The following is a 25,480-nucleotide window of genomic DNA, read 5'->3' on the forward strand; positions in this document are numbered from 1 at the left end:
TCACCTTGCCCATGTTTATTGCAGTCAACCAATACAGTAACAAGCAGCCACCCCCTGCCGTGGGGCCAGTGCCAACAGCCCAGGGATGGGCAGACCTGGCCTGGTCTTCACACATGGGACAGTCTGGACTCAGAGCCCTGCCTGAAGATGCAACAGAAGCTGGACCCAGCCGTGGAGAAGGGGGTAGCACAGAGCTTGCTGGGGCTGCCCCTGGGCTGAGTCCCTTGGCTCACAGCATCCTCATCACTTTGTGGATCCAGTCGACATAGAGCGAGACACGGGTGAAGACGGCTGGCTGGTCCGTGCGGGCGCACACACGTGTTGGGGTGATGACACCCTCCAGCACCCAGCAGTCATGGGTCAGGCAGGCCAGCGGCCCCCCAAAGTCACCCTGCAGGGGCCAAAAGAACATGCTGACCCCTGGATCCTGCGCTGGCCCCTCAGCATGGGCAGGAACTCCGAGTGCCTCACCACTGCACAGGGTCCAGAGCCCTGGCTCCACAACTGTGTCCCCATCCTGCCCTGTCCCACCCTGCCCCCTCACAGATCTCCTGCCCCCTTGTTCCCCTTGCATGGCCTCCTCCACAGAGGGGAAAGGAAGGTGGGCACAGCAGCCTGCCAGTCCAGTGCAAAGGAGCTGGCTGGGGCTGGGGCTGGGGCTGGGACTTTCGGCTGCAGCAGACAGTGCACTCCAGCTGTGCTCCCAGGGCTCTCCTGCAGGCAGTGCTGGCAGTGGTTCTGTGCTGCACTGAGTACCACACAGGTTAAAGGGCTGGCTGGGGGTGCACTGGAGGAGGCATGTGGGGAGCTGCAGAGCCAGAACCTGCTGCCGCAGGAGCTGTGTAGAGCCACTGCAGGCAGGGAGTGGACCTGAGCCTCTCTGCACCGCTGGCAGGACTTTAACAGCCCAGTCGGTGGTGCAGACTGGTGCCACCAGGGTCCCTTTTCAACAGGCACTCTCATAAAACCCAGACACCTGGCCATCCTAGCATCTCATCCAGCCCTCAAGGCACCCCACTCATCTTCCCCATGGCATGCCCCTTCCTCCCTCCCTCTCCATCACACCCCTCTTCTCCCCCATACTGTTCCCCTCCATACCCCCACAGCACTCTCCTCCCTCTCCCTAATACTTCCTTCCCCTTCCCCAGGCAACCCCCCCAGCTCACCTCACAGGCCCCCACCCTAGCTCGCAGGGGCGCAGTGCACAGCTCACTCTCTGTCACCCGGCCCCGCAGTGCCACACTGCACTCCTTGCTGCTCATCACAGACAGCCTGGCCACATTGAGCACCGTCTTGTTGCCGGTACCTGGGGGAGGCAGAGGGCAGCAGGAGGGACCTGTGGCTAGTGCCCAAGGACAGGGACCCCATGTTGCTTCTCACTGGCTTAGGCCAGGCTGGCTGGCTGGAATGCTGGCCAGGCACAAGGGGGTCCCTGGCCGGGATCTGACATGGCAGCGATGGAGGGGATGAGGCAGAGGTGTGGGAAGAAGGGAATCCTCATGGGGCAGGAATCCAGCTGGGGCATGGCAGGAGGAAGTTGGAGAAAGTGGGGTGTCTGCAGATGGCCCCAGTGTGGAGAGGAATCTGAACAGCTCTTGGGATGTTTGTGCCCCATGGCGTTATCCACTCCTCAGCACCAGCTGTCCCCTCCCTGGCCTGGAGCTGTACCTGCAGTTTCACCCCATCCGGCGATCTCACACACTGTGTTCTCGGGCACAATGTACCGCTCCGGTGGGAGACAGATCAGAGCCACCCGCTTGTTCAGAGTTGCTGGCCTGCCAGGAGAGAACAGTGCCACACAGCTGCCTGCCAACCCCAAGAGTGCCATCACTACCCACCCTGCATACCATCTCCAGAGCATCCATGACAACCAAGTCCAGCACCGTACAGCAGGGCTCTGCCCTCTCCATAACCATTGCAGGAACAGGCCCTCACAGAATCAGCAAATTAGGAGTGGAAGAGACATCAGGAGGTCATCTACTCCCACCTCTGTGCAAAGCAGAACCAACCCCAATTAAATTATCCCAGCCAGCTCTTTGTCAAGCCAGGACTTAACCTCTAGAGATGGGGATTCCATCACCTCCCTAGGTAACACATTCCAGTGCTTCACCTTCTCCTAGGGAAATAGTTTTTCCTAATATCCAACCTAGACCTCCCCAAATGCAATTTGAGACCATTGCTCCTTGTTCTGTTATGTCACCAGTGACAATAGTTTGGTTCCATCCTCTTTAGAACTCCCCTTCAGGTAGTTGAAAGCTGCTGTCAATCCTCCCTCTGGTCTTCTGCAGACTAAATAAGCTCAGATCCCTCGGCCTCGCCTCACGTCATGTGCCCCAATCCCCTAATAATTTTCCTGGCCCTCTGCTGGACTCTCCCTGATTGTCCATTAATAATTGCTCCTTGTCCTAGTTTCAGAAGCCAAGGAGAATAATTTTTCTCCCTTCTCCTTGTAACCATCTGTGAGGTACTTGAAAACCTCTATCATGTCCCCTCTAAGGCTGTGTCTACACTACCTCCCTACTTCGAAGGAAGCATGGTAAGTAGGGTGTCAGGAGATTATTAATGAAGTGCTGTGCTGCATATGCAGCACTTCATTCAGCTAATTCTCCCACGCAGCAACTCCGAAGTTTTTAACTTCAAAGTGCCAGCTCGTGTGTAATCGCAGCTAACCTGCCGGTACTTTGAAGTGCCTGGGCAACTTCAAAGTCCATTTACTCCTCAAAATTTTGTAAAGGGACTTCCAAGTTGCCCAGGCCCTTTGAAGTACCGGCAGGTGAGCTGCAGCTACACGTGAGCCAGCACTTTGAAATTTAAAACTTCAGAGATGCCGCGGGGTAGAATTAGCTTAATGAAGCGCTGCATATGCACCGCAGCACTTTATTAATAATCACCCAATGCCCTACTTACCATCCTTCCTTCAAAATAGGGAGGTAGTGTAGACAAGCCCTAAGTCTTCTCTTTTCTAAACTAAACAAGCCCAGTTCTTTCAGGTCTTCCCTCATAGCTCATATTCTCTAGACCTTTAATTGTTCTTACTGCTCTTCTCTGGACCTTCTCCAGTTTCTCCACAATTTTCTTGAAATGTGGTGCCCAGTACTGGACACAATACTCCACATGAAGCCTAATCAGCACAGAGTACAGTAGAAGAATGACTTCTCATGTCTTGCTCAACACTCCTGTTAAAGAATCCAAGAATCACATTTGCCTTTTTTGCAACAGCATCACACTGTTGACTCATATTTAGCTTGTAGTCCACTATGACCCCTAAGTCCCTTTCCGCAGTACTCCCTCCTAGACAGTCACTTTCCATTCTATATGTATGAAGCTGATTGTTCCATCCTAAGTGGAGTATTTTGCATTTGTTCTTGTTAAACTTCATCCTATTTACCTAAGACCGTGTCTCCAATTTGTCCAGATCATTGTGAATTATGAGCCTATCCTTCAAAGCAGGTGCAACCCCTCCCAGCTTGGTATCATCTGCAAATGCAATAAGCAAACTCTCTATGCCAACATCTAAATCGTTGATGACGATATTGAATAGAATCAGTCCCAAAACGCGTCCCTTTGGAACCCCACTTGTTACGTCCTTCCAGCTTTACTTGGAACCATTAATAACTACTCTCTGGCCATGTCTATGGCAAATGGCCATTTCGAAGTTTACTAATGAAGCTCTGAAATACATATTCAGCGCTTCATTAGCATGCGGCAGCCGCGACACTTTGAAATTGACGCACCTCACCGCTGCACGGCTCGTCCCAAAGGGGCTCCTTTTCAAAAGGACCCCGCCTACTTTGAAGTCCCCTTATTTCCATGAGCATATAGGAGCCCCGTGAAGTCCCCTTATTTCCATGAAAAGGAGCCCCGTCGGGACGAGCCGCGCGGAGGTGAGGCGCATCAATTTCGAAGTGCCGCGGCCGCCCACATGCTAATGAAGCGCTGAATATGTATTTCAGCGCTTCATTAGTAAACTTCGAAATGGCCATTTGCGTGGCCATTTCGAAGTTTGGGGCTAGTGTAGACATGGCCTCTGAGAACAGTTATCCAGCCAGTTATGCACCCACCTTATGGTGGATCAGGAGCAGACTCCAAATGTAACTGGAGCACAATGGGAGAAATGTAGGGAGCCCAGGCCAAAGGCTTGCAGAGATGTGAATTTCTCCATTCAGCTCTATCCAGCCCCAGAGGTTGCTGGCTCCTCAATCCCAGCATTTGTGTTAGCTGGGAGATTCCCCCCATGACGTCCAGGTTTCCTGTCCCCCAGCCTCTTGCTCCCCAGGGGGCACCAACCAGACTCCAGTGCATGCACCATGCACAGAGCCCTGGCACTGGCCCATGGGGTTTAGGGAGGCAGAGGGGGAGCCAGAGACAGATTCGGGTATCCTGCTGCCTCCTTCCCAGTAAACTCAGCAGCAGAAATAAGTGGTGCTGAATCAGAATGCCTGAACACAGGCCTGAGGGGCTGGCATGGATCAGGCTGCACTGCAAAGCTTTCACCTGAAGCTATGAACCCCACTTGCCTCCCTTTCACACTCTGACACCCTCCTCTAGGCTGGCCTCCAGCCTAGAACTCCTGCACCATCCTTCCAATTGTGCCACCCAGCATGCCTGGACAGGGCAGATCCGGGCTGCCCCTCACTGGCTCCTGGGGATCTCCATGAGAAGCCAGGAACTCTCTGGAGCCAGCTGGACTGTACTCCCTGGTGGAGAGAAAGGGGCTCCATGTGGCTGTCACAGCAAGAGCTGCATGACAGGGTGGTCCAGCATATGCCTTGGCACCAGGTCCAGCCCAGCTGAGCCAGCACCCTCTGCCCCCTCACCTGGCCAGTTTCAGCAGGACCAGATCAGACTTGGAGGGCCCGCAGACCAGTTTCCGGATGGGGATGAGCTGTTTGTCAGGGTCAGTAGGGCTGGGATCCTTGAAGAGGGTCCCAAGTTGGACCTCGTAGCCAGACAGGTCAGCATCACTGCCAAAAGAGGCACAAGCTAAACTTCATTGTGTCCCTCTATCCCAATGCCCTGGGTCTGCCCCCAGCTCCCTCCAGCAGAAGCTCCCAGTACCCTGCCAGACCAGCCCCTGCATGCATGGCCACAGCTGCCCAGCCCTGCCCCACACTGCCTGCTTGGTGAATGCAGCCCCCTCCCCTGGCTGGCCTCAGGATATGTAGCATGACCAAGGAGAATCACATCCCAGCCCTACCCATTGTTTGCACCCCCCATGAGAAGCAGGGCTGTGAATCAGTTCTGTGAGCAGTCCCCCACAGGCACAGGCTAGCAAGCCCCTGGCCTCCCCAAAGGGCTGCATGCCATGGGAGGGGAACATGCCAGCTGAGATAGGTGATACACAGAGAGCAGCAGGCAGGGAAACCACTGGGTCCCTCAGGACCAGTACACCTGGCCTTGCTGAAGGGCAGAGGTCAGTCCCAGCCTGTGAAGGGCAGAGCATTGGGCGAGGGGATGCTAGCTGGACAGGGGATGTCTCATAGTCCTCCTCTGAGGCCCCACCTTTCTGGCCATGGTGAGGTTAGGGGTAGGTGAGCCAGGACTGATCCTTTCTCACAGGCGTAGGGTGTCACAGCCCAGGAAGGTGCTCCCAGACAGCCTGTGTCTGTCATGACAGCAGCCTCCTTCTGTCCCACAACCAGGACTGATACTGGGGCTGATACACGGCACCCAGCACGGGAGCAAGCCAGGCCAATGGTGACAGCACAGTGCTGTACAGACACCTGTGCAGCCCACAGGTGAGGGCAGGCAATGAAGGGACAAACAAGCTCCTCTTGCTTGCTGTCCACCTGGGCACCACAGCACCACCAGACAATGCCTGCAGCAACTGCAGTGGTGCCAGTCAACAGGGCCCATCTTGCCTTCCTGTGCTTCTCCCCAGCCCATCACTGAGCCCACCCATAGCCCTAGGCATGCTGGCACTAAGTGCCTGAAAGACACAAGCCCTCTGGTCTCTGGACCAGTCAGTGTCCAATGGGTCCAGAAAGGTCCACAGACTGTCCCCTGCTCCAGTCCCTCTTGCAGCACCATGTGCTCAGCCAGCACGGCCCGTGTACAGGACACTGCATGTCCTCCCTCTGCAGATCCCAGCACACAGCTGACTCCTTACCAGGAGGAGAAGCACTGGCGTGTGCTGATGACCCATTGCTCTTTCACCAAGGATCCCCCGCAGAAATGCACCCCTTCCCTGCAGGACAGAAAGCACACGATGCATCGGAGAGCCAGGGCCCATGGGCTGTTCTTCCTGCCTCGTGGGGTCTGGCAATCTAGTTTATTGCCAGCTGGAGCTGGCAGCTGTACCACAAGAAGGTGTAGGGGTGACTCAGTGAGCATGCAGAATAGCGGCACAGGGACCATCTCTTTCCTCCTGGGCTCCAGGCTGCCACTGGGAGGGCTGGCACCAGCTAGACATGGTCAGCCTGGAAATCCACTTAAATTTGTACTGGTGAGAATTAACCATGGATCCTTGGGGCTTCTCCTCCACTGACCATTCTTAACACACAGTTGGTGGTTTTCCAGCTCTAGGAAATGTTTGGGGACTTTCTCTGGCCTGTGCCCTACAGGAGGTCAGACTGGATAATCACAATGGTCCATTCCGGACTGGGACTGCCTGGACACCTCTCCGAGCACTTGGGCCCCTGGGACACAGCCAAGCAGACACAGCACAGTGAGGTGCATGGGGAGCATCTGCCTCTGTGACACTGGCCACAGTCAGAGATCACTGGCCCACACAGCTCATTGTGATTGGAACTGCTGGGCTCTGTTCTGTGGCAAACCAATGGCAGGAGGTGTGACCATCACTGTCTGGTCTGCAAGTGCCAGGCCCCAGCTATTTCAGCTACCAAGTGCCTGGGGGGTCTGGGTGCTGAGGCAATGCACAAGTGGCATTGTGAGGTCCAGGGGCAGGTGGCAATGTCAGTGGCTTGCTAACCCCCAGCCTGCGTCTGGCAAACTAGAGGGGACCATGCATCAGGGCCTAAGGTTATTTGAGGCAGTGCCAGCCAGCAGTGTTACCCCAGAGGTTCCTGGGCTGGGCGCTAGCTGCTCTGGGAGGGGTACACAGTGCTTCTCCTGGCCTCACTGAATGAAGTTCAAACAGCTGCTGGCTGAGTCTCTGCTCTCAACCAAACACTAGTGGCACACGGTTGCAGCAGCTGCTTGACCCATGAGCCAGCTGGTTGCTGCCCCTTTCCCCTGTGCCTGTCCCAGCCCTGAGGCCACTGCTCACCTGTTGCGGATGCTGACAGTCCAGGGAGAGTTCCCAGGGCGCCCGCCCACGATACGGCCCTTCCGCTGCAGGCGCTCGTCTCTCTTACCGCACTGCTCAAAGACTACGTTATCTGTAAGCACAGAGAGGGTGAGGGCCGTGCACAGGGGACAGCCCTGCTGCAGGCTCAAGAGCTGCTCCCCGTACAGCCGCCAGCCAGAGGCAGCAGCCCAGAGTGCAGACAGCCTGTGGACCTGGCTTGCACCACAGTTCAGAGAGGTAGATGACATCACTTAGGAGCTCTGTGGCCTCTGCTCCTGAGTACTCCTCCCCAGGCTGAGCGACACCCCTCCCCCCGGCCCCAGCACCCAGATTTGCTGCAGTGTTTACCTGCTGTCTCCAGGACAGATGGCATCTTGTCACCTGCAGGGAAGGTCAGGGTCAGTGAGCTGAGCCTGGATGGTGCCAGGCTTGGGAATTGGCCAGAGCGTGGCTGGGGGCCATGCTGGAAAGTGGCACAGCCCCATGGCTTCATTCCCTGAGGAAGTTCAGGTCCCCCCAGCACCTGGCAGAGATCCACCCCCTCTTATTGCTGATTTCAATCTTCCAGGTTCCCAGAGCAGTGGACACCACCAAGCCACCATGCCTGGGGTACGGCCAGAGCATCACACAGACACTGAGGCAGCCCATCCCTGCAGCAGTGGGGTGGGGTGGCTGAACCCTTAACTGTTCCCCTTCACCACCGCCTCCTCCCATACACCCCCACCTGAGCAACCCTGCCCTGGCCACAAGCCCCAAGCTGCCTGGCATGGGCACCCCTGCATACTTGGAACCCACAGGGCAATTTAGGGGAGCAAGATGGGCGTTCCCAATCCACATGTCCCTCTGCCAGACCAGAGCCCAAGCCTGCCCAGAGCAGGATCAGCGTCAGGTGCCAGATCCTGGGAAGTTGGGTCGGGCCCAGCCATGGAATAGGCCCTTGGTGGGAGCTGCCCGGTCTGTGGGCTTGGAGAGGTGTCCCTGGCAGTTGCCCTGCCCCTCAACAGTGTGTGGCACTGGTCACCGGGAAGCAGAGACAGGCCACAAGCTCAGTGTGTTTTCTTAGCTCAGCCGCATGACCCTGGCCCTAGAGAGCATGGCGTGGGGCAGTGGCCATGGGGCTGAGCCATGCCCACCATGTGCCTGCCGTACACCCACCACAAGGCTTGATGGCGCAATAATCAAACTGGGTGTGGGGGTCCATGGTGTAGCACCAGGGCCCGTGGCTGTCATTGTCAGGGTTACGGCAATAATTCTGCTCCAAGCGCATGGCGGGCAACACGGAAGGAGAGATCCTGGGGAAGATGTGGAAATCAGCCCCACGTCCCTCAATCCCTCCTTCACCACATGCTGCCCTGCAGTCCCCCACCCTCAGTCCACACCCTCCAGTCAGCCCCCATCCCATAGTCACTCTATGCCCCCCATCTTCAGCCACAACACTATAACCCCCTATGTCCCCTGCCCCTCAGCCTCTACCCACTGCATCCCCTCCAGTCAGCCCTGCCCCATAGCCTCTCTCCTGCCCCTCAGATCCCTGACCCACAGCCACACTCCTGCTCCTGCCCTTGCCCCTTAGCCCGCACCTCATAGCCATTTTCCTGCCCCTCAGCCCCCCAACCCTTGCCCTCCACTCAGCCCTGACCCATAGCCAATCTATGTCCCCTGCCCCTCAGATCCCTGCCCCATCGCCTCGCTCCTGCCCCCTGCTGCCCCTCAGGCCCTGCCCCATAGCCACTCTGTGTTTTCTGCCTCTCAGCCTCCCAGGCCTCACCCTCCAGTCAGCCCTGCCCCATAGCCACGCTCTTGCCCCTACTGCCCATCAGGCCCTGCCCCATAGCCACTCTATGTCCCCTGTCTCTCAGCACCCCCAGGCCTCACCCTCCAGTCGGACCCCAACCCCATAGCTACGCTCCTGCCCCCTGCTGCCCCATAGCCACTCTATGTCCCCAGTCTCTCAGCCCTCCAGGCCTCATCCTCCAGTCAGACCCCCCCGACCCCATAGCCACTCTTCTGCCCCTGCCCTTCATCCCACACCTCCCAATCCCCGCCCTTCAGCCTTCCCACATTTCTCACCCTCATCCCGATATCCCCCATGTCTCCCCCGGCCGCCCCTGCAGCTCTCCCAGTGCCCAGAAGAGGAGAGACACTGCACTCACTGGGGAGTGTGGGGAGACCCCTCTGACCACTTCTGGCAAGTGACACCCTTCCGGGTCTTGCTGACCTTGCCGGTGTAGAGCTCACCGTTTCCATGATAACAGTCTGGGGTGAGGAAAGGGAAAGAACAGCCATTACCTGGGATTCATACTCCCCTGGCCCCCATGACACCCTCAGGGACTAAATTGTCCCTGCTCTCCCCACCCAGCTCTGCTCTCACACCCCCAGAGCCCATCCAAGAGGTAACACATAATGTTCTGTTAGTGCAGGGTCATCCCTGAGCACTGGGCGGTGTGCACTGGGTTGTTATTGTAGGGTTACACCTGAGCACTGGGCTGTTATTGAAGGGTTATCCCGGGCATTGGGCTGTGTGCACATAAGAACGGCCACACTGGGTCAGATCAAAGGTCCATCCAGCCCAGTATCCCGTCTGCCAACAGTGGCCAGTGCCAGGTGCCCCAGAGGGAGCGGACCAAAGACAATGATCAAGCGATTTGTCTCCTGCCATCCATCTCCAGCCTCTGACAATCAATCAGAGGCCAGGAACACCATTCCTACCCTTGGCTAACAGCCTTTTATGGACCTAACCTCCATGAATTTATCTAGCTCTCTCTTAACTTCTTTTACAGTCCTAGCCTTCACAGTCTCCTCTGGCAAAGAGTTCCACAGGTTAACTGTGCACTGAGTGAAGAAGAACTTTCTTTTATTAGTTTTAAACCTGCTACCCCTTAATTTCATTTGGTGTCCTCTAGTTCTTGTACTATGGGCACAAGTAAATAACTTCTCCTTATTCACCCCCTCCACGCCTGTCATAATTTTATATACCTCTATCATGTTCCCGCTCAGCCTCCTCTTTTCTAAACTGAGAAGTCCCAACCTTTTTAGCCTCTCCTCATACGGGACCTGTTCCAAGCCCTAATCATTTTAGTTGCCCTTTTCTGAACCTTTTCCAGTGCCAGAATATATATATTTTTAGGTGAGGAGACAACATCTGTACACAGTATTCAAGATGTGGGTGTACCATATATTTACACAGGAGCAGTAAGATACTCCTTGTTTTATTTTCTATCCCTTTTTTAATAATACCTAACATCCTATTTGCCTTTTGGCCTGCCTCTGCACACCGCATGGATGTTTTCAAGGAACTCTCCAAGGTAACTCCAAGATCTCTTCCCTGATTAGTTATAGCTAAATTAGCCCCCATCATATTATAAGTAAGTAGGGGTTATTTTTTCCAATATGCATTACCTTACACTTATCCACATTAATATTCATTTGCCATTTTGTTACCCAATCACTCAGTTTGATTAGATCTTTTTGAAGTTCTTCACAGTGTGCCTTTGTCTTGACTATCTTGAACAGTTTAGTGTCATCTGCAAACTTTGCCACCTCACTGCTTACCCCTTTCTCCAGATCATTTATGAATAAATTGAACAGGATTGGTCCTAGGACTGACCCTTGGTGGACACCACTAGTTACCCCCCTCCAATCGGAAAATTTACCATTTATGCCTACCCTTTGTTTCCTGTCTTTTAACCAGTTCTCAGTCCATGAAAGGACCTTCCCTCTTATCCCATGACAACTTAATTTACATAAGAGCCTTTGACGAAGTACCTTGTCAAAGGCTTTCGGGAAATCTAAGCATACTACATTCACTGGCTCTCCCCTGTCTGCATGTTTGTTAACCCCTTCAAAGAACTCCAACTGATCAGTAAGACATAATTTCCCTCTGCAGAAACCATGCTGACTTTTGCCCATCAACTTGTGCTCTTCTACGTGCCTGACAATTTTATTCTTTACTCTTGTTTCAACTAGTTTGCTAGGAACTGACACTAGACTTACGGTCTGTAATTGCCAGGGTCACCTCTAGAGCCCTTTCTAAATATTGGTGTCACAGTAGCTATCTTCCAGTCATTAGGTACAGAAGCTGCTCCAAAGGACAGTGTTAATCAATGATCTAGAAAATGAGGTAAGCAGTGAGGTGGCAAAGTTTGCAGATGACACCAAGTTGTTCAGGACAGTCAAAAGCAAAAGGGATTGTGAAGAACTACAAGGAGATCTCAGCAAACTGAGTGATTGGGCAGCAAAATGGCAAATGAAATTTAATGTGGGTAAGTGTAAGGTAATGCATGTTGGAAAAAATAACCCAAATTACACGTACTACATGATGGGGTCAAATTTAGCTACGACAGATCAGGAAAGGGATCTTGGAGTTATAGTGGATAGTTCTCTGAAGACATCCACGCAGTGTGCAGCGGCAGTTAGTAAGGCAAATAGGATGTTAGGAATTATTAAAAAAGGGATCGATAATAAGACAAAAGATATCATACTTCCCCTATATAAAACTATGGTACGCCCACATCTCGAGTACTGCGTGCAGATGTGGTCTCCTCACCTCAAAAAAGATATATTGGCATTAGAAAAGGTTCAGAAAAGGGCGACTAAGATGATTAGGGGCTTGGAAAGGGTCCCATATGGGGAGAGGCTAGAGAGACTGGGACTTTTCAGTTTGGAAAAGAGGCGATTGAGGGGCGATATGATAGAGGTATATAAAATCATGAATGGTGTGGAGAAAGTGAATATAGAAAAATTATTTACCTTTTCCCATAATACAAGAACTAGGGGACACCAAATGAAATTGATGGGTAGTAGGTTCAAAACTAATAAAAGGAAATTTTTCTTCACACAGCGCACAGTCAACCTGTGGAACTCCTTGCCCGAGGAGGCTGTGAAGGCCAGGACTCTATTAGGGTTTAAAAAAGAGCTTGATAAATTTTTGCAGGTCAGGTCCATAAATGGCTATTAGCCAGGGATAAAGTATGGTGCCCTAGCCTTCATAACAAGGGCAGGAGATGGATGGCAGGAGATAAATCACTTGTCTTCTGTTCTCCTTCTCTGGGGCACCTGGCATTGGCCACCGTCGGCAGATGGGATGCTGGGCTTGATGGACCTTTGGTCTGACCCAGTATGGCCATTCTTATGTTATGTGTTCTTATGTTCTTATGTAATAGTTCTGCAATTTCCCATATGAGTTCTTTCAGAACCCTAGGATGAATGCCATCTGGTTCCCGGTGACTTGTTAACATTAAGTTTATCTATTTGTTCCAACACCTCCCCTAATGACACTTCAATCTGGGACAGTTCCTCAGTTTCATTTCCTACAAAAAAAGGTGCTGGTTTGGGAATCTCCCCAACATCCTCAGCCGTGAAGACTCAAACAAAGAAATCATTTAGTCTCTCTGCAATGGCTTTATTATCCTTGATTGCTCGTTGTGTATTTGGGTCATCTAGGAGACCAACAGGTTTTTACGAGGCTTCCTGCTTCTAATGTATTTAAAAAAACATTTTGTTATTACTTTTTGAGCTTTTGGCTAGCTGTTCCTCAAAATCTTTTTTGGCTTTCCTTATTACATTTCTACACTTAATTTGGTAGTGTTTATGTTCCTTTGTATTTACCTCACTAGGATTTGCCTTCCACCTTTTGAAAGATGGCTTTTTGTCCCTCACTGCTTGTTTTACATGGGTGTTAACGCATGGTGGCTCTTTTTTCGGTCTCTTAGTATGTTTTTTTAATTTGGGGTATACATTTAAGTTGGGCCTCTATTATGGTGTCTTTGAGAAGCTTCCATGCAGCTTGCAGGGTTTTTGTTCTAGTCATTCTGGTTTTTAATTTCTGTTTAACTAACCTCCTCATTTTTGCATAATTCCCCTTTTTGAAATTAAATGCCAGTGTTCAGCTGCTCAGGTGTTCTTCCCACCACAGGAATATTAAATGTTATTACATTACGATCACTATTCCCAAGCAGCCCTGTAATAGCGACCTCGTGGACCAGATCTTGCGCTCCACTCAGTGCTAAATTGAGAATTGCCTCTCCCCTTGTGGGTTCCTGTACCTGCTGCTCCAGGAAGCAGTCATTAACAGCATTGAGAAATCTTATTTCTGCATCTCGCCCTGATGTGACATGTACCCAGTCAATATGGGGATAAGTGACGGCTATCTCTCTGTTACTATTCCCATTACTATTGAGTGTTTTATTTTGGTAGCCTCTCTAATCTCCCTTAGCATTTCAACATCACTATCACTGTCCTGATCAGGCAGTCGATAATATATCCCTACAGCACTGGGTTGTTATTGTAGGGTCACCCCAGGCACTGGGCTGTGCGCACTAGATTGTTATTGTAGGGTTATCCCTGAGCACTGGGCTGTTATTGTAGGGTCACCCTTGGGCACTGGGCTGTGTGCACTGGATGGGTATTGTAGGGTAACCCCTGAGCACTGGGTTATTATTGTAGGGTCACCCCAGGCACTGGGCTGTCATTGTAGGGTCACCCTTGTGCACTGGGTCGTCTGCACTGGGTTGTTATTGTAGGGTCACCCCAGGCACTGGGCCGTGTGCACCAGATTGTTATTGTTGGGTCACCCCAGAGCACTGGGTTGTTATTGTAAGGTCACCTTTGGGCACTGGGCTGTGTGACTGGGTTGCTGTTGTAGATTCCCAGAGCAGCCCAGTATCTTCTCCCCACCACAGCAGGCCTCACCTTCTACCTCCACCTCGTCAGTGCAGCGTTTGATCTGGAAGCAGAAGGCGACGCGCTTGCTAGGGAGACTGGTGAAGCACCATGGGGCCTCTGAGCCATCAGGGTTCCGGCAGTAATTCTCCCTCAGGTCCCTGGCAAACATACCATCTCAGCCAGGGAACGCCCCGGCCCAGGGCAGGGCATCCAGCAGCTGCCCCCCCATCCTGGGATCTGCGCCCAGTCACAGAGCCCACCTGTGGGGGGTGGGCTGGGATTTCCAAGGCTCCCAATGCCCTGGTTGACCCTTCCCATGCCAGAGGCAGCTCCACCCGAGCTGCAGCATCAGGCTCTGGCAGATGCAGGCAGGCCCCCTACAAGGTTGGGACCAGTCCTGTGCTGGACACCCAGTGCCTGCAATCATGTAGCCAGTGAGCCCTGCCTGGACTCACACTGCACTTGCACTCCTGGCTGGCTCCCATGCTGTGACTCCCAGCTGCACAGCTAGTACCTGCTGCCCAGCTTCAGCTGGGGCAATCTGCAGCAGCCAGAGGGGCGTCTGCACACCCAAATGGGATCCCTGGTGACCCCTCCTCCAGCTAACCTCTCCATAGGGACCCACAGTGACGCCTCACACAGCTGACACTCCCACAGGTACCATCCCCCCACGAACCCCTCTGGGTCCCAGCAACCCTCCCCCAGTTTTCCCTCCAAAAGGACCCTGTCGCCTTCTCCCCATACAGCTCCCCAGGAGTCCAGTGAACCATTCCCCCGCTAGCCCCTCCAGGACCCCAGCAGGGCAGCAACCTCCTCTAGGACCACCCAGCTACCCCTGTAGGCATGTGCAGTGAACTCTTCCCCCGATGCATCCTCAAACCTCCAGCTCAGAGACCCCCAAAGGAGCTCTCCCTTTTCCCATCACCTACTTGCACTTGTAGGTCTCAGGCTGGAAATGGTGCCGGTGGGGGGTCTGGGCGTCCCAGGGCTGGCAGGGAATCCCCGTTGCAGTGACATTCACCTTGCCTCGGTAGCCTTCGCCCTTCTGCTTGAAGCAGCTGGTGGTGGTGCCCGTGAGGCGTGGGCTTTTCTCTGCTTTTGTGGGGTGGCACCAGGAGAAGCCAAGCATCACAGGGGGCTGCCCCAGGGAGGAGTGGTGCCAGCTGCACCTCACAGCCTGGTGCCAGCCCACTGGACAGGGGACTGGTCACACTGTGGACCCCTTTGCTGGCACAGCCCTGCCATGCACTCCGGGCTGCGGGCCAGCAGCTCAATTTCATGGGCTCACTAAGGGCCTGGAGCGTGTTCCCCAGGGTGTGAGAGGAGCGGAGATGCTGCTCACCCCCTGAGCTGGAGCAGGGCACAGAGCCAGCAGAGGAAGGTCTGTCAGGGCTGCAGAACCCAGCTGAGGTGTGGGAGCAGGATACTGCCAGGGAGCCTGGCCCTGCTGAACCTCCTGCCATCCAGACCTGAGCCAGACCCTCAATAATGACACTGCCGGGGCAGCGTGGGCAGCACAGTCCAGCCTCTCCCATCGGCACGTGGCACTTACTGCACTGGCGGATGCGGCAGAACTCACGGTCCCGGGCAGGGTCCATGGTGTAGCACCAGGGGCGCGCAGAGCTGTCAGGGTTGCGGCAGTAATTGTCGTCCAGGTCCTTCTCCGGGTAGCTGGGCCAGGCAGGGAGGAGATGGTTGGAGAGGTGAGGGCAGTCGCGATACTTACAAAGCCACCTCCTGCTTTTCTCCTGGTCCAAGAGCCTCTGGGACATGCTCTCCCCTTGCTCAGACCCCCAGGAAGCGGGTTTGCAGTGCAACCCCAGCCTGGGCCCTGCCCATGTCCAGCCCTAGGCCGTGGGCATGGCCAGGATCCATGTTACCCACAGAATCTCAGCCTGGAGCCCTGCCTGAATGTGGTGGTGGGGCTGGGTGGTGCCAAGAGTGCCCCTCTGCTGGTGCCACCACCAGCATGGACGCTCAGCACAGGCAGCAGAGAGGGTCTCTGCTTGTGCCCATCCCGTCCCAGAGGGCCAGGCACCAACTGGTCCACATTCATTCCCAGGCTCATGGTCCGCAGCGCCTAGGGATCCATGGGCAGTGACCAGTGACTCTGGGGACCACACTGCTCTGGTCAGGCTGCTGAGCCGCCCTGCTACACTCAGCTCTGCTGCCTCCTGAGTCCCCATGGAGGCCAGGCTGTTCCCATCCCATGCTGAAAACATCCCACTGGGGACAAGCAGTGCTGGTACTTGTGGGGATGGTAGGGGTGCTTGTGGGGGTGCTGCTGGTCCCAGCGCTGGCACTCCCTCCCGGACTCCGTGTGGTCCACCAGGCCCCGGTAATCTTCCCCATTACATGACATGCACACGGCTGCAAGAAAGAGTCATGCTTCAGGCATGGAACAAGGCAGGGCAGAAGCAAACTGGCAGCTCCAAGGGCCTGGGCCAGCTGTGAAGATGACTGTCACTGGCACCGAACCCAGAGAATCCACAGCATCCCAACCCTGCCAGCTCCAGCTCCAGCCCCAGGAGAGCCCCCCCCAACGCAGACCCAGCAGATACATGCCTGCAGAGGTTTGCGAGGAGAACCTGGATCTAGCACGTCTGTGCATGGCCATAGGAAGGGGCAAAGGGCACGTCTGGGCTGTGTGCACAGGTGGGTTTGTCTGGGTGGGGGGGCTGGTTCTCAGGTGCCAGCTGTCAACAGGGAGCGGGAAGTCATCTGGCCATCATACAGCCTTGCAGATTCCGAGTGTGATGTACCCGGCCATTGCGCTTGGGAAGTAGCTACTCTCTGCGTGGAGGCATAGATCCCAGCTATGTGGGTGTGCCAGCCAGCAAAAATATGACAGGTGCTTATCACCCACCGACCACAGCTGTTCCCTGCCCTCACTCATCAGCTGACGGGGGCACCACTGACCAACAGCTGACTGGGCAGAGACACCACCACATGGCTGCTAGGGAGCAATGCCACTCACAAGCTGTGAGCGGACAGCAGAGAGCAGCGGGTGTGCAGGAGCCTGGGGGGGCAGGAAGAACTGAAGCAAAGGCAGAGCCTTGGAGAAGGGGGTGGAGGTGGCATTGGGGCAAAGTGGGGGTTGAGCACACCCAGGGAAAACGCAAGGCAGCACTCGTGCTTGGTGAAGGGGTTCGCTCACCATCTTCACACTTCTTGATGCCACAGCTCTGGTGCCGGATGGCCGGGTCAGTGGTGTAGCACCAGGGCCCCCGCTCATCCCTGTCTGGGTTCCGGCAGTAGTTCGCCTCGAGGCCATTCCACAGGGAGGGAGAGAACCTAGTGGGACCCCAAGAGTGCCAGGAGCTGGGACAGGTTCCATGCCTGTCCCTGGGCCAGCTAGGGCTGAGCGCTGTCCATCCCAGAGGAGGGGCACTCAGCTCCCAGTCAGGGCTGCACAACAAACATACTGCAATGCAGGTGGGCTGGCACACACTTGGTTGTGCATGCGTCTGCACTCGCACATGCCTCCAGCAGACGTAAGCACCCCTTTATGCTGCCCAGTACAAGTACCGCCCAGAACACTGCGTTTGCCATTCTGTGCCACAAACACAACCCTTGGGCACCCCCATATTCACCCTGCTTTGCACAACGTGCCTTGTGTGCCACCATGTGAAGTCTTCAGCTGGTGAACACAAATACCTCACTGGACTGCGAGTGCTGGCATTGTATGTGATGTTACACAGTTTTGCTATGTGTGTAGCTCCAGTGCATCTGGTGAAGTGGGTTTTACTCAGGAAAGCTTATACCCAGATAAATCTGTTATTCTTTAAGGTGCCACGGGGGTCCTCATTGTTTATATGAAGTGTTATGGTTTGTCTTCACTCCCCCACAACTCAACACCAGAAAGAACCTCTGGAAGACAAAGGACTAGGAATGGGGTGGAGAACCCAGAATCTGCACGTCAGGTTGGGCTACTGCTCACTCAACCCCTACCTGCTTGGATCTGTTTGCTACCATGAAAAATCACTTAACATCTATCTGTCTGAAGTGAATAAACTTGTTTTATGTTTTATCTGAACTCGTGTAGTTGAGTGAAGTGTAGGGGACAAGCTCAGCTTGGTCAAGTCAGGCCTGTTGTGTATCTCACCACACTGACAGGGGACCAGCTAACATAATGAGCTTGCACCACATACACCCCACTGTGAGACAGTCTAATGCTGGGTTTATACTCCAGTAGGAGTGCAAGGCTGGCGAGCTGGGAAGAGGGGAGCTGGTGCCTCACCCCAGTTTGCTCATGAGCAGATTAGCTAATGCACTCAGGGGACTCAGCTGGGTGTGTGGTGTCACCTGCTGTTGTGTTGGGTAGTAACAGGGCCTGGAGAGGCTGACTGGAATCCTCATCCATGCCATGCAAGAGGCCAGTCCAGCTGAATTGTCAGGGGCACAGGCAGTGCTCCCCGTAGCTGGGCGCTTGTGCAGCTGCACAGGAAATCCCAGTGGCACCCAGCTGATGAGCAGAGGGCCCACAGCTGGTTTTGTTTCTTCCGGTGGTACACATTCATGCACGTGAGATGAAAGGGAACCTGGACCGTGGCAGTTCCAATGGCTTCCAGACTGCAAGCCAGAGATGAGAATCCATCACGGCGTGGAGCCACAGGACCTACCTGGGTTCAACACAGGCCAAGCGCGATCCTGAAGGAGTTGTGTCATCCCAAGCAGTATCCATCAGCTGAGCCACAGTGCCCCATTCCCATCACTCCGCAGCCCAGGGACCTTTGCCCTTGAAAACCCATGTTCTCCTGCCTGCCCACCTTGGCGAGCACACCTGGCAACTCACCCTCATTGTGTGCATCTGCCCAGCTGGCCATACCGGCTCCATGCACGAGATGGGCCCCTTCCTGGAGAAGACATGAGCTACAGGATGGTTGTGCAGGCACAGAAACAGGCCATCTTTGAGCAGACAGTAGAGGGAGTGCAGGCAAAGGACATTTGAGGGGATTCACAGATCCACCCTATGGCTAAAGGAGCTGTTGGCCCTGCCCCTCAGCAGCTGCAGCACATGCTCCAAGCAGAAGACCTCCTTAAAGGAGGCTCAGAGGTTTAAGTGGTTGGTGCAAGGGGAGAAACATGGGGCTTTAAATTATCAGAGGGAATGATATTCACCTAAAGGAAAATTTAAAAATATGATTCATTGTATCTATATGAGCAGCAAACAAGTGTAATTACAAGCTTTAAACTGTCGGTGTTAAGTTTGACAGCAGGCTGAGGTGGAAGGACGTTACTGAAAATTTTCAAGGCTCAGCCTGTGGAAAAGCATTTCTAGAATTTCCGGGGACACAGCTAAGAGAGCAGTGACAGTGTTGTACATGGCCAGTAACTGAACCTGGAAGCCAGGCTTTCAGTTCAGCATCAAAAATCCTTAACTCAGTCCAAGCTCACATGTCACAAGTTGGATGGGGGTGCTTTCATCACAACATCTCTCAGGTTATTGCAGGGACCTGTGGGCACAAAGCCTGCGACTTTAAGAATGAAGCTTTTAGGATTAACTTTTCCAGCTTATGTCATTGGGAAGAGTAAAGACAGAAATGCATATGATGGATGTTGGGAATTAAGTGGTTGATGTGTAGGGTAAAATTTCAAAATGCTTCATCATAACAGAGAGGTTGCCATGTTAGTCTGTATTCTAACAAAAACTGGCAGTCACATAGCACTTTAGAGGCTAACAAAATAATTAGGTGATCGCCTAATAAATTAGTTTGTTAGTCTTTAAAGTGCTACAAAATGTTTAATGTAAGGAAAGTAAAAATGTGAACAACCGATCTTTGTGAAGAAAATTTGTAAGGAGGTTAAAATCTATAACTTTGGGGAAATGTATTACAGAGCATCCGATGCCTCCTGGAATAGCCAGGGACTTGGGTAATGAAATAAGGAGCAGAGGGGGGTTATATTTGCAAGGTACAATAAAATGGTATGTTATGAAAAGAAGGAACACCAATATCAGTGCACACTCCCAGCTCCAAAGGTGGGCAAACAGGAAGTGTAGGCAGAGCACCAGGTTTGTAGAACAATAGAATCCTGGGGCTGGAAGGGGCCTCAAGAGGTCATTGAGTCCAGCCCCCTGCTTCAAGTAGGATCAACCCCCACTAAGTCATCCCAGCCAGGATTTTCTCAAGCTGGGACTTAAAAACCTTCACTGATGGAGATTCTGTCATCTCTCTAGGTAACGCATTCCAGTGCTTCACCACCCTCCTGGGGAAAGAGTTTTTCCTAATACCACCCAACCTAGACCTCCCCCACTGCAACTTGAGACCATTGCTCCTTGTTCTGCCATCCCTCACTACTGAGAGCAGCTTCTCTCCATCCTCTTTAGAGCCACCCTTCAGAAAGTTGATGGCTGCTATCAAATTGCCCCTCACTCTTCTCTTCTGCTAACTAAATAAGCTCAAATCCCTCAGCCTCGCCTTGTAAGTCATGTGCTCGAGCCCCCTAATTATTTTCATTGCCCTGTTTAACCCTCTCTAATACAGCCACATCCTTTCTGTACTGGGGGGCCCAGAACTGGATGCAATACTCCAAATGTGGCCTCACCAGTGATGAATGGAGGGGAATAACAACTTTATATATCTACTGGAAATGCTCCTCCTAATTCCTTCACATAGGATCAAGAAAGCTGGATAGCTAACAGATTGTGCCACAGCATTGGTGGCTGAGCTGGCAGGGACAAGGCTGGCCTTAAATTAGATCAGAGATGTGTGCCTCACTGCCATGGGCATCCTGCCTGACTCCTCATCAAGACTTCTGGCAATGAAATGGTTAATCACCATAGCAAAAATGATACACACAGGACTGATGCAGCAGGATGTAATCTCAGTCAGAGCCCAAGTCCCAGGGCCTGTAATAGTGGGGGTAATGTGTTGGCGAAGTGGCAAACAAGCCAGCTTAGAGATTGCTGACAGTGAACCGGAGTATAAAAATCAAATTAAAGTTAGTTAAGAGAGGAATGCCAGGAAATATGGGGAAACGAAACGAAGGGGACTGGTTTTATGACACTGGCTCAAGTCTAACATGCTGATATACTCCCAGACCCTGACAGGAGTGAAGTGACTCTAGTTACAAGCAGAACAGACCATCATAGCTTAAATAGTCATTCTTTTTCATCATCTCCCATGAAGACAGACTCTGTGGGACATGCCAGGTCCAGGCAATGATCACTCCCTCTGGAAGTACAGGGTGGGACACTGGGGACATTTAATCTGGCTTCTCAAACTGTAAGCCCAGTGAGAGGAGGATCATGCTGTGGACAGGGGCTGGGTCCCCAGTTTGCATGGGTAGCAGGTGAAGCCTACTTTGAGGAGACTAGGCCCCTTCCACTTGAGGCCCTGCCCCCAGCCTGCTGCACAGACTAGCCTGACCCCTGGGTTGGCACCAGCTGCCCCACGCTCCAGGCCACTGGCTGGCACTGAGCCCCTGCCAATTTCAGGGAAGAAGGGGAAGTGTAGGGGAGAGGACAAAATGCCTTAAGGGAGACTTAGCCTCCCTGGTCTCCAATTCCTGCTACCCATGCCAATGGTCCCTGCAGGCGGCCCAGCCCTGCCCATCAAAGGAGAGCCCCACCTCAGCCCCAGCATAGCATCTGCACCGCCGTCACCTGTGATCATGGGGAAACTTCAGCCTCCACTCCTGGCATATCTTCCCCTTCTCTGTTGTGGACTGCATGCCCCGGTAGCTCTTCCCATCTCCAATAATGCAATTCCGCATGTAATCTGTGGATGAGAAGGTGCCCCCATCAGCCCAGGGAGGGATGCCTAGTGGAGAGCCTCGACAGGAAGAGCAGACAGCCCTAAGAGTGGCTCCTGTAGCCCAATGCAGCTCCAGGCAGCAGTGGGGAGTAGGCAGCTATCAGCCCCATAATGAGCGTGCTGGGGAGCTAGAGAGCTGTGACAGCCTGGGTGGCCCTCCTGGAGCTTGGACTCAGGTGCTCTGCACACAGAGACAGGCACTGGAGCACTGGTACTTGAGAGCAGCAAGCAAGCACTTGGGGAGCACAGAGCCAGCTACTGTGATGCTCCAGGGGGTCATTGCTCTAGGGAAGGCAGAGGGCAGCAGGAGTCGATGACTGGGTGCTTGGGCCACCACTCAGGAGCCATCCAAATGATTAGCAGAGCGCCTACAGCCACCCGCAGCTGGCAGTCTATGTTTCTATCAGTGGTACACATCTGCACAGGCCCTGGCACGCACAGAATTTATTACACCCATGTCTGAAAAAATTTAGAGGGAACACTCACAGCCAAGCCGCTGTGAGCATAGCTGGGCTTGCTGTCAGACAACAGACAGCCATGCCACAGAGCACCTGCCCCAGAAATGCCTCCGTCCTCTCACCAGGCTTCCCTTCTCCCAATGCACACCCTCTGCCAGGCTGGAGCTGCCCTCACCTGGTCTGGCTCTGCAGCCAGACACACAACACACCCCGGCAGATGGACACAGGCGTGTCAGTCTCCAGGGCACAGCCAGCTGGAGAGCAGCTCACCCTGGGAAGCACCTGCTTTGCCAGAGCCCACAGCAGGACCCTGGAGTTAGACTTGATGGGACAAAGGTCAAACTGGCCAAAGAGCCTCTGACACTTCCATCACCCCCTGCTTCCCCTGCCCCTCACCCAGACCCCGCGCCTGCCCCCTGCTTCCCCTGCCCCTCACCCAGACCCCGCGCCTGCCCCCTGCTTCCCCTGCCCCTCACCCAGACCCCGCGCCTGCCCCCTGCCCCTCATCCAGACCCCACACCTGCCCCTCATCCAGACCCCGCGCCTGCCCCTCATCCAGACCCCGCGCCTGCCCCCTGCCCCCTGCCCCTCACCCAGAATCCAACCCTGCGCTCACCCCTGCTTCCCCTTCCCTACAGCCTTTCCCTATCCTCTGCCCTTGGCCTCATTCCTGACCTCCTGCCTGTCCTCACGCCCATGGCCCCCACCTCCTGCCATACACCCTCCCCCGGCCCACCTCTGTCCCACTCTCGCCCTGCCCCGCCCCAGCCTGCCTTTCTTCTGATAGAGGTCAACGTGGACGTTCCTCTGCACGTGGGTGTGCGCCGAGTGCTGGGTCCATGGCAGCAGCTGGCAGCCGCGACGCTGGTGGTTGTAATGAAAGGCCCTGACGAGCAAACAAGAGTCTCAGACTGGCCCACACGTCCCGAACCCCAGCAGAGCCCGCCTCATCCCAAAGGGCTTGGCCACGGCCACGGCCACGGCCACAGCTGCAGCTCCAGGACCCTCCAGCACCCAGCCGGAGCCACCCCGGCCAGCTCCACCCAGTGCAGCTGGGAGGGGCTGAAGTTCAGAGCATGTGACAGTGTCCTCCGCCCCCAGCCAGGCTCCTCCTCTGGCTCTGCCCCCAGCCAGGCTCCTCCCCCACTGCTCCTCTGGCTCCTCCCCTGCCCTGCCCTGGCTCCTCCTCTGGCTCCTCCGGCAGCCAGGCCCCGCCCGCCCCCTTCCTTAGCTCTGGTCACCGGCTCCTCCGCCACCCCAATACTGACCCCCCCCCAGCTTCTCTTCTGCCTTGGCTCTAAGCCCAGGCTCCTCCACTCCCCGTTCTCCGCCCCCATCTCCATCCTGACTCCAGCTCCTCACCCACCTCAGCACCTCCCCTGCCCACCCACAGCTCGTCTCACTTTTTACCCCCGAGCTCTGCTCTAAGACCCAGCACTTCAGATGACCGTATGTTCCAGTTTTACTGGGCCAGCCCTGGTACTCAGGACTGTGTTGTCTCTAGGCACCTGTGACATCGTGGGGCATATTTGTCATGTTCTGTACATGTCAGTGGGGTCTGAATGATTCCCCTCTGCCGGGGGGGCGGAGATTTCCTGAGCACACCGCATGTACAAGAAGGCACCTGGTAGGCACACGAAATCGAACTGCAAAAAGCGACTGTGGCAGGGTCGATCTCCCTGTAGTGGAGACGTACCCTAAGGTGCATCTCTGAACTCTGAAAGTGCCACACCCCAACACTGCTCCCAGGCAGGTGCACCAGGTGGCATGAGGGAAGCCTTCATGCCCTCCCCCACAGTGCCCAACAGAAGCACCAGGTGGTAGGAGAAGCCCCAGTGCCCAGACACTACCTGCAACCCTGGGACTGGAGAAACTCTGGCTCCCAGCCACAGCCTCAGGGCTGTGGGAGCTCTTACTCCCCAGTGGGGTCAAGGGGGAGAGGAGAGAGCTTCTCCAGTCTTGGGGCTGCAAAAGGAGCAAACGGGGCTGTGGGACCACAGAGGGGGGCTGAAATAGGGCAGACTGTGGGTGGCCTGCGGTAGGGTCAAGGGGAAAGGGGCAGGAAGAGGGAAGAAGGGCTGGGAAGGGTCCCCCACTTTCTCTGACCCAGGACCCCATGAAACTTTAATCTTCTTCTGAAATTGCCCCTCCCCTTCTCCCCAATAGGGGACACAGCTGACTTTGGCCAGTGGGAGAACAAAGGGCTGGAGAGAGACTCCAGGCACTGAGTCAGTGGGTGCTTCAGTGCTGGAGCATCCACGAAAAAAAAATAGTTGGTTGCTTAGCAACCAGGTCCCACTCCCTCAAAGCTCCTCCCACACATTGGCAGCCCCACAGGCAGCTCCTCCACCTCCCTCCAGTGCCTCTGTCCTCAGCATGGTCCGCATACCATGGGGAAGATCCCACGCCTGCAGCCACACACCCACGTGCAGCCCCAGCAGGGCCTCCCCTGCCCCCTGCTCACCTGCAGTCCAGCAGCAGTGTGCAGCGCCTGGCGCACTCCTCCACATCTGCAGGTTCCTCCTCCTGCTGGCTGGGGCCTGGCTGGCTCTGGGAGAGCAGCTGGGTGGCTTTGAGCCTCTGGAAGTCATTGAGAGGGGAGCGCTGGTGCCCTGGGGGACACAGCCAGACACTCCTGATATCCAGGCAGCTGGGGGTGCCTGGCCTTCTCGTCACTCTCTAAATGGCTACGGAACCAAGAGGAGTCCTGCAAAGCAGCAGGGCTGGGGGAGCAAAGGGGCCTGGACAAGCAGCAGAGCTATGGATAGGCAGTGGGAGCCATGAGCTGGCAAAGAGCCCAGAAGCAGGATCAGCGGGCTGGCAGTCCAGAACAGGGGCCAGCAGGCTGGGACCAGGACCTATGGCTAGCAGCAGGGCTGGCAGTGGGACTGGCAGCAGGGACAGAGGGACAGCAGCGGAGCTGCTAGTGAGGCCGGCTGCAGGGCCAGGATGGGGGCAGTGGTGAAGCTGGCAGTGAGGCTGGCAGCTGGGCTGGGGGTGGGGGAAGTGGTGGAGCTGGCAGTAAGGCCGGCAGCAGCGGGGCTGGGGGGCCAGCAGTGGAGCTGGCAGTGAAGCCGGAAGCAGCAGAGCCAGGATGGGGGGCTGGCAGCGGAGCTGTAACCTGGGGCAGGGTGGGAGGGGCACAGCTATGGACACAACTAAGAGTCTGTTTCAAACTGTTTTCTATATTCTCTAAAATTCCCAGCCACAGCCCAACTAGCTGTTAAGTGCCAAGCTGAGTCCAGGCCTGAGTGTCAGTGGGAGCTCCTCATCGCTGGGGGTCCTGAGTCCAGACCTCTGCACTCCACCACCCACCCCAGGAGCTGCCTGAGACATCTCAGCACATGCCTTTG

The 25,480-nt window shown here is 54.8% G+C and overlaps 1 protein-coding gene across 5 annotated transcripts; it reads right to left on the reverse strand.

Moving 5' to 3' along the window:
- MST1 (macrophage stimulating 1) lies at nt 1–23,152 on the reverse strand. 5 transcript variants are annotated; one of them, XM_075006032.1, is made up of 16 exons: nt 22,901–23,152; nt 21,519–21,633; nt 17,070–17,206; nt 16,162–16,282; nt 15,492–15,583; nt 14,842–15,004; nt 13,940–14,070; nt 9,403–9,505; nt 8,405–8,541; nt 7,598–7,630; nt 7,229–7,340; nt 6,110–6,187; nt 4,818–4,964; nt 1,669–1,775; nt 1,167–1,306; nt 1–391 (listed from the first exon to the last, which is right to left on the reverse strand). In XM_075006032.1, the coding sequence occupies exons 2-16, from the start codon at nt 21,626–21,628 to the stop codon at nt 230–232; spliced, it is 1,773 nt and encodes a 590-aa protein (XP_074862133.1). In that variant the 5' UTR covers nt 21,629–21,633; nt 22,901–23,152; the 3' UTR covers nt 1–229. The 5 variants fall into 5 exon arrangements, with proteins under 5 accessions (XP_074862133.1, XP_074862131.1, XP_074862135.1 ...); XM_075006030.1 differs by having other exon boundaries at nt 14,842–15,007; nt 15,465–15,583; XM_075006034.1 differs by having other exon boundaries at nt 14,842–15,050; nt 15,465–15,583.
- Between the last annotated feature and the right edge of the window lie 2,328 nt (nt 23,153–25,480).

This window comes from Carettochelys insculpta, chromosome 11 (genome assembly GCF_033958435.1).
Source record: "Carettochelys insculpta isolate YL-2023 chromosome 11, ASM3395843v1, whole genome shotgun sequence".
Classification (NCBI taxonomy): domain Eukaryota; kingdom Metazoa; phylum Chordata; order Testudines; family Carettochelyidae; genus Carettochelys; species Carettochelys insculpta.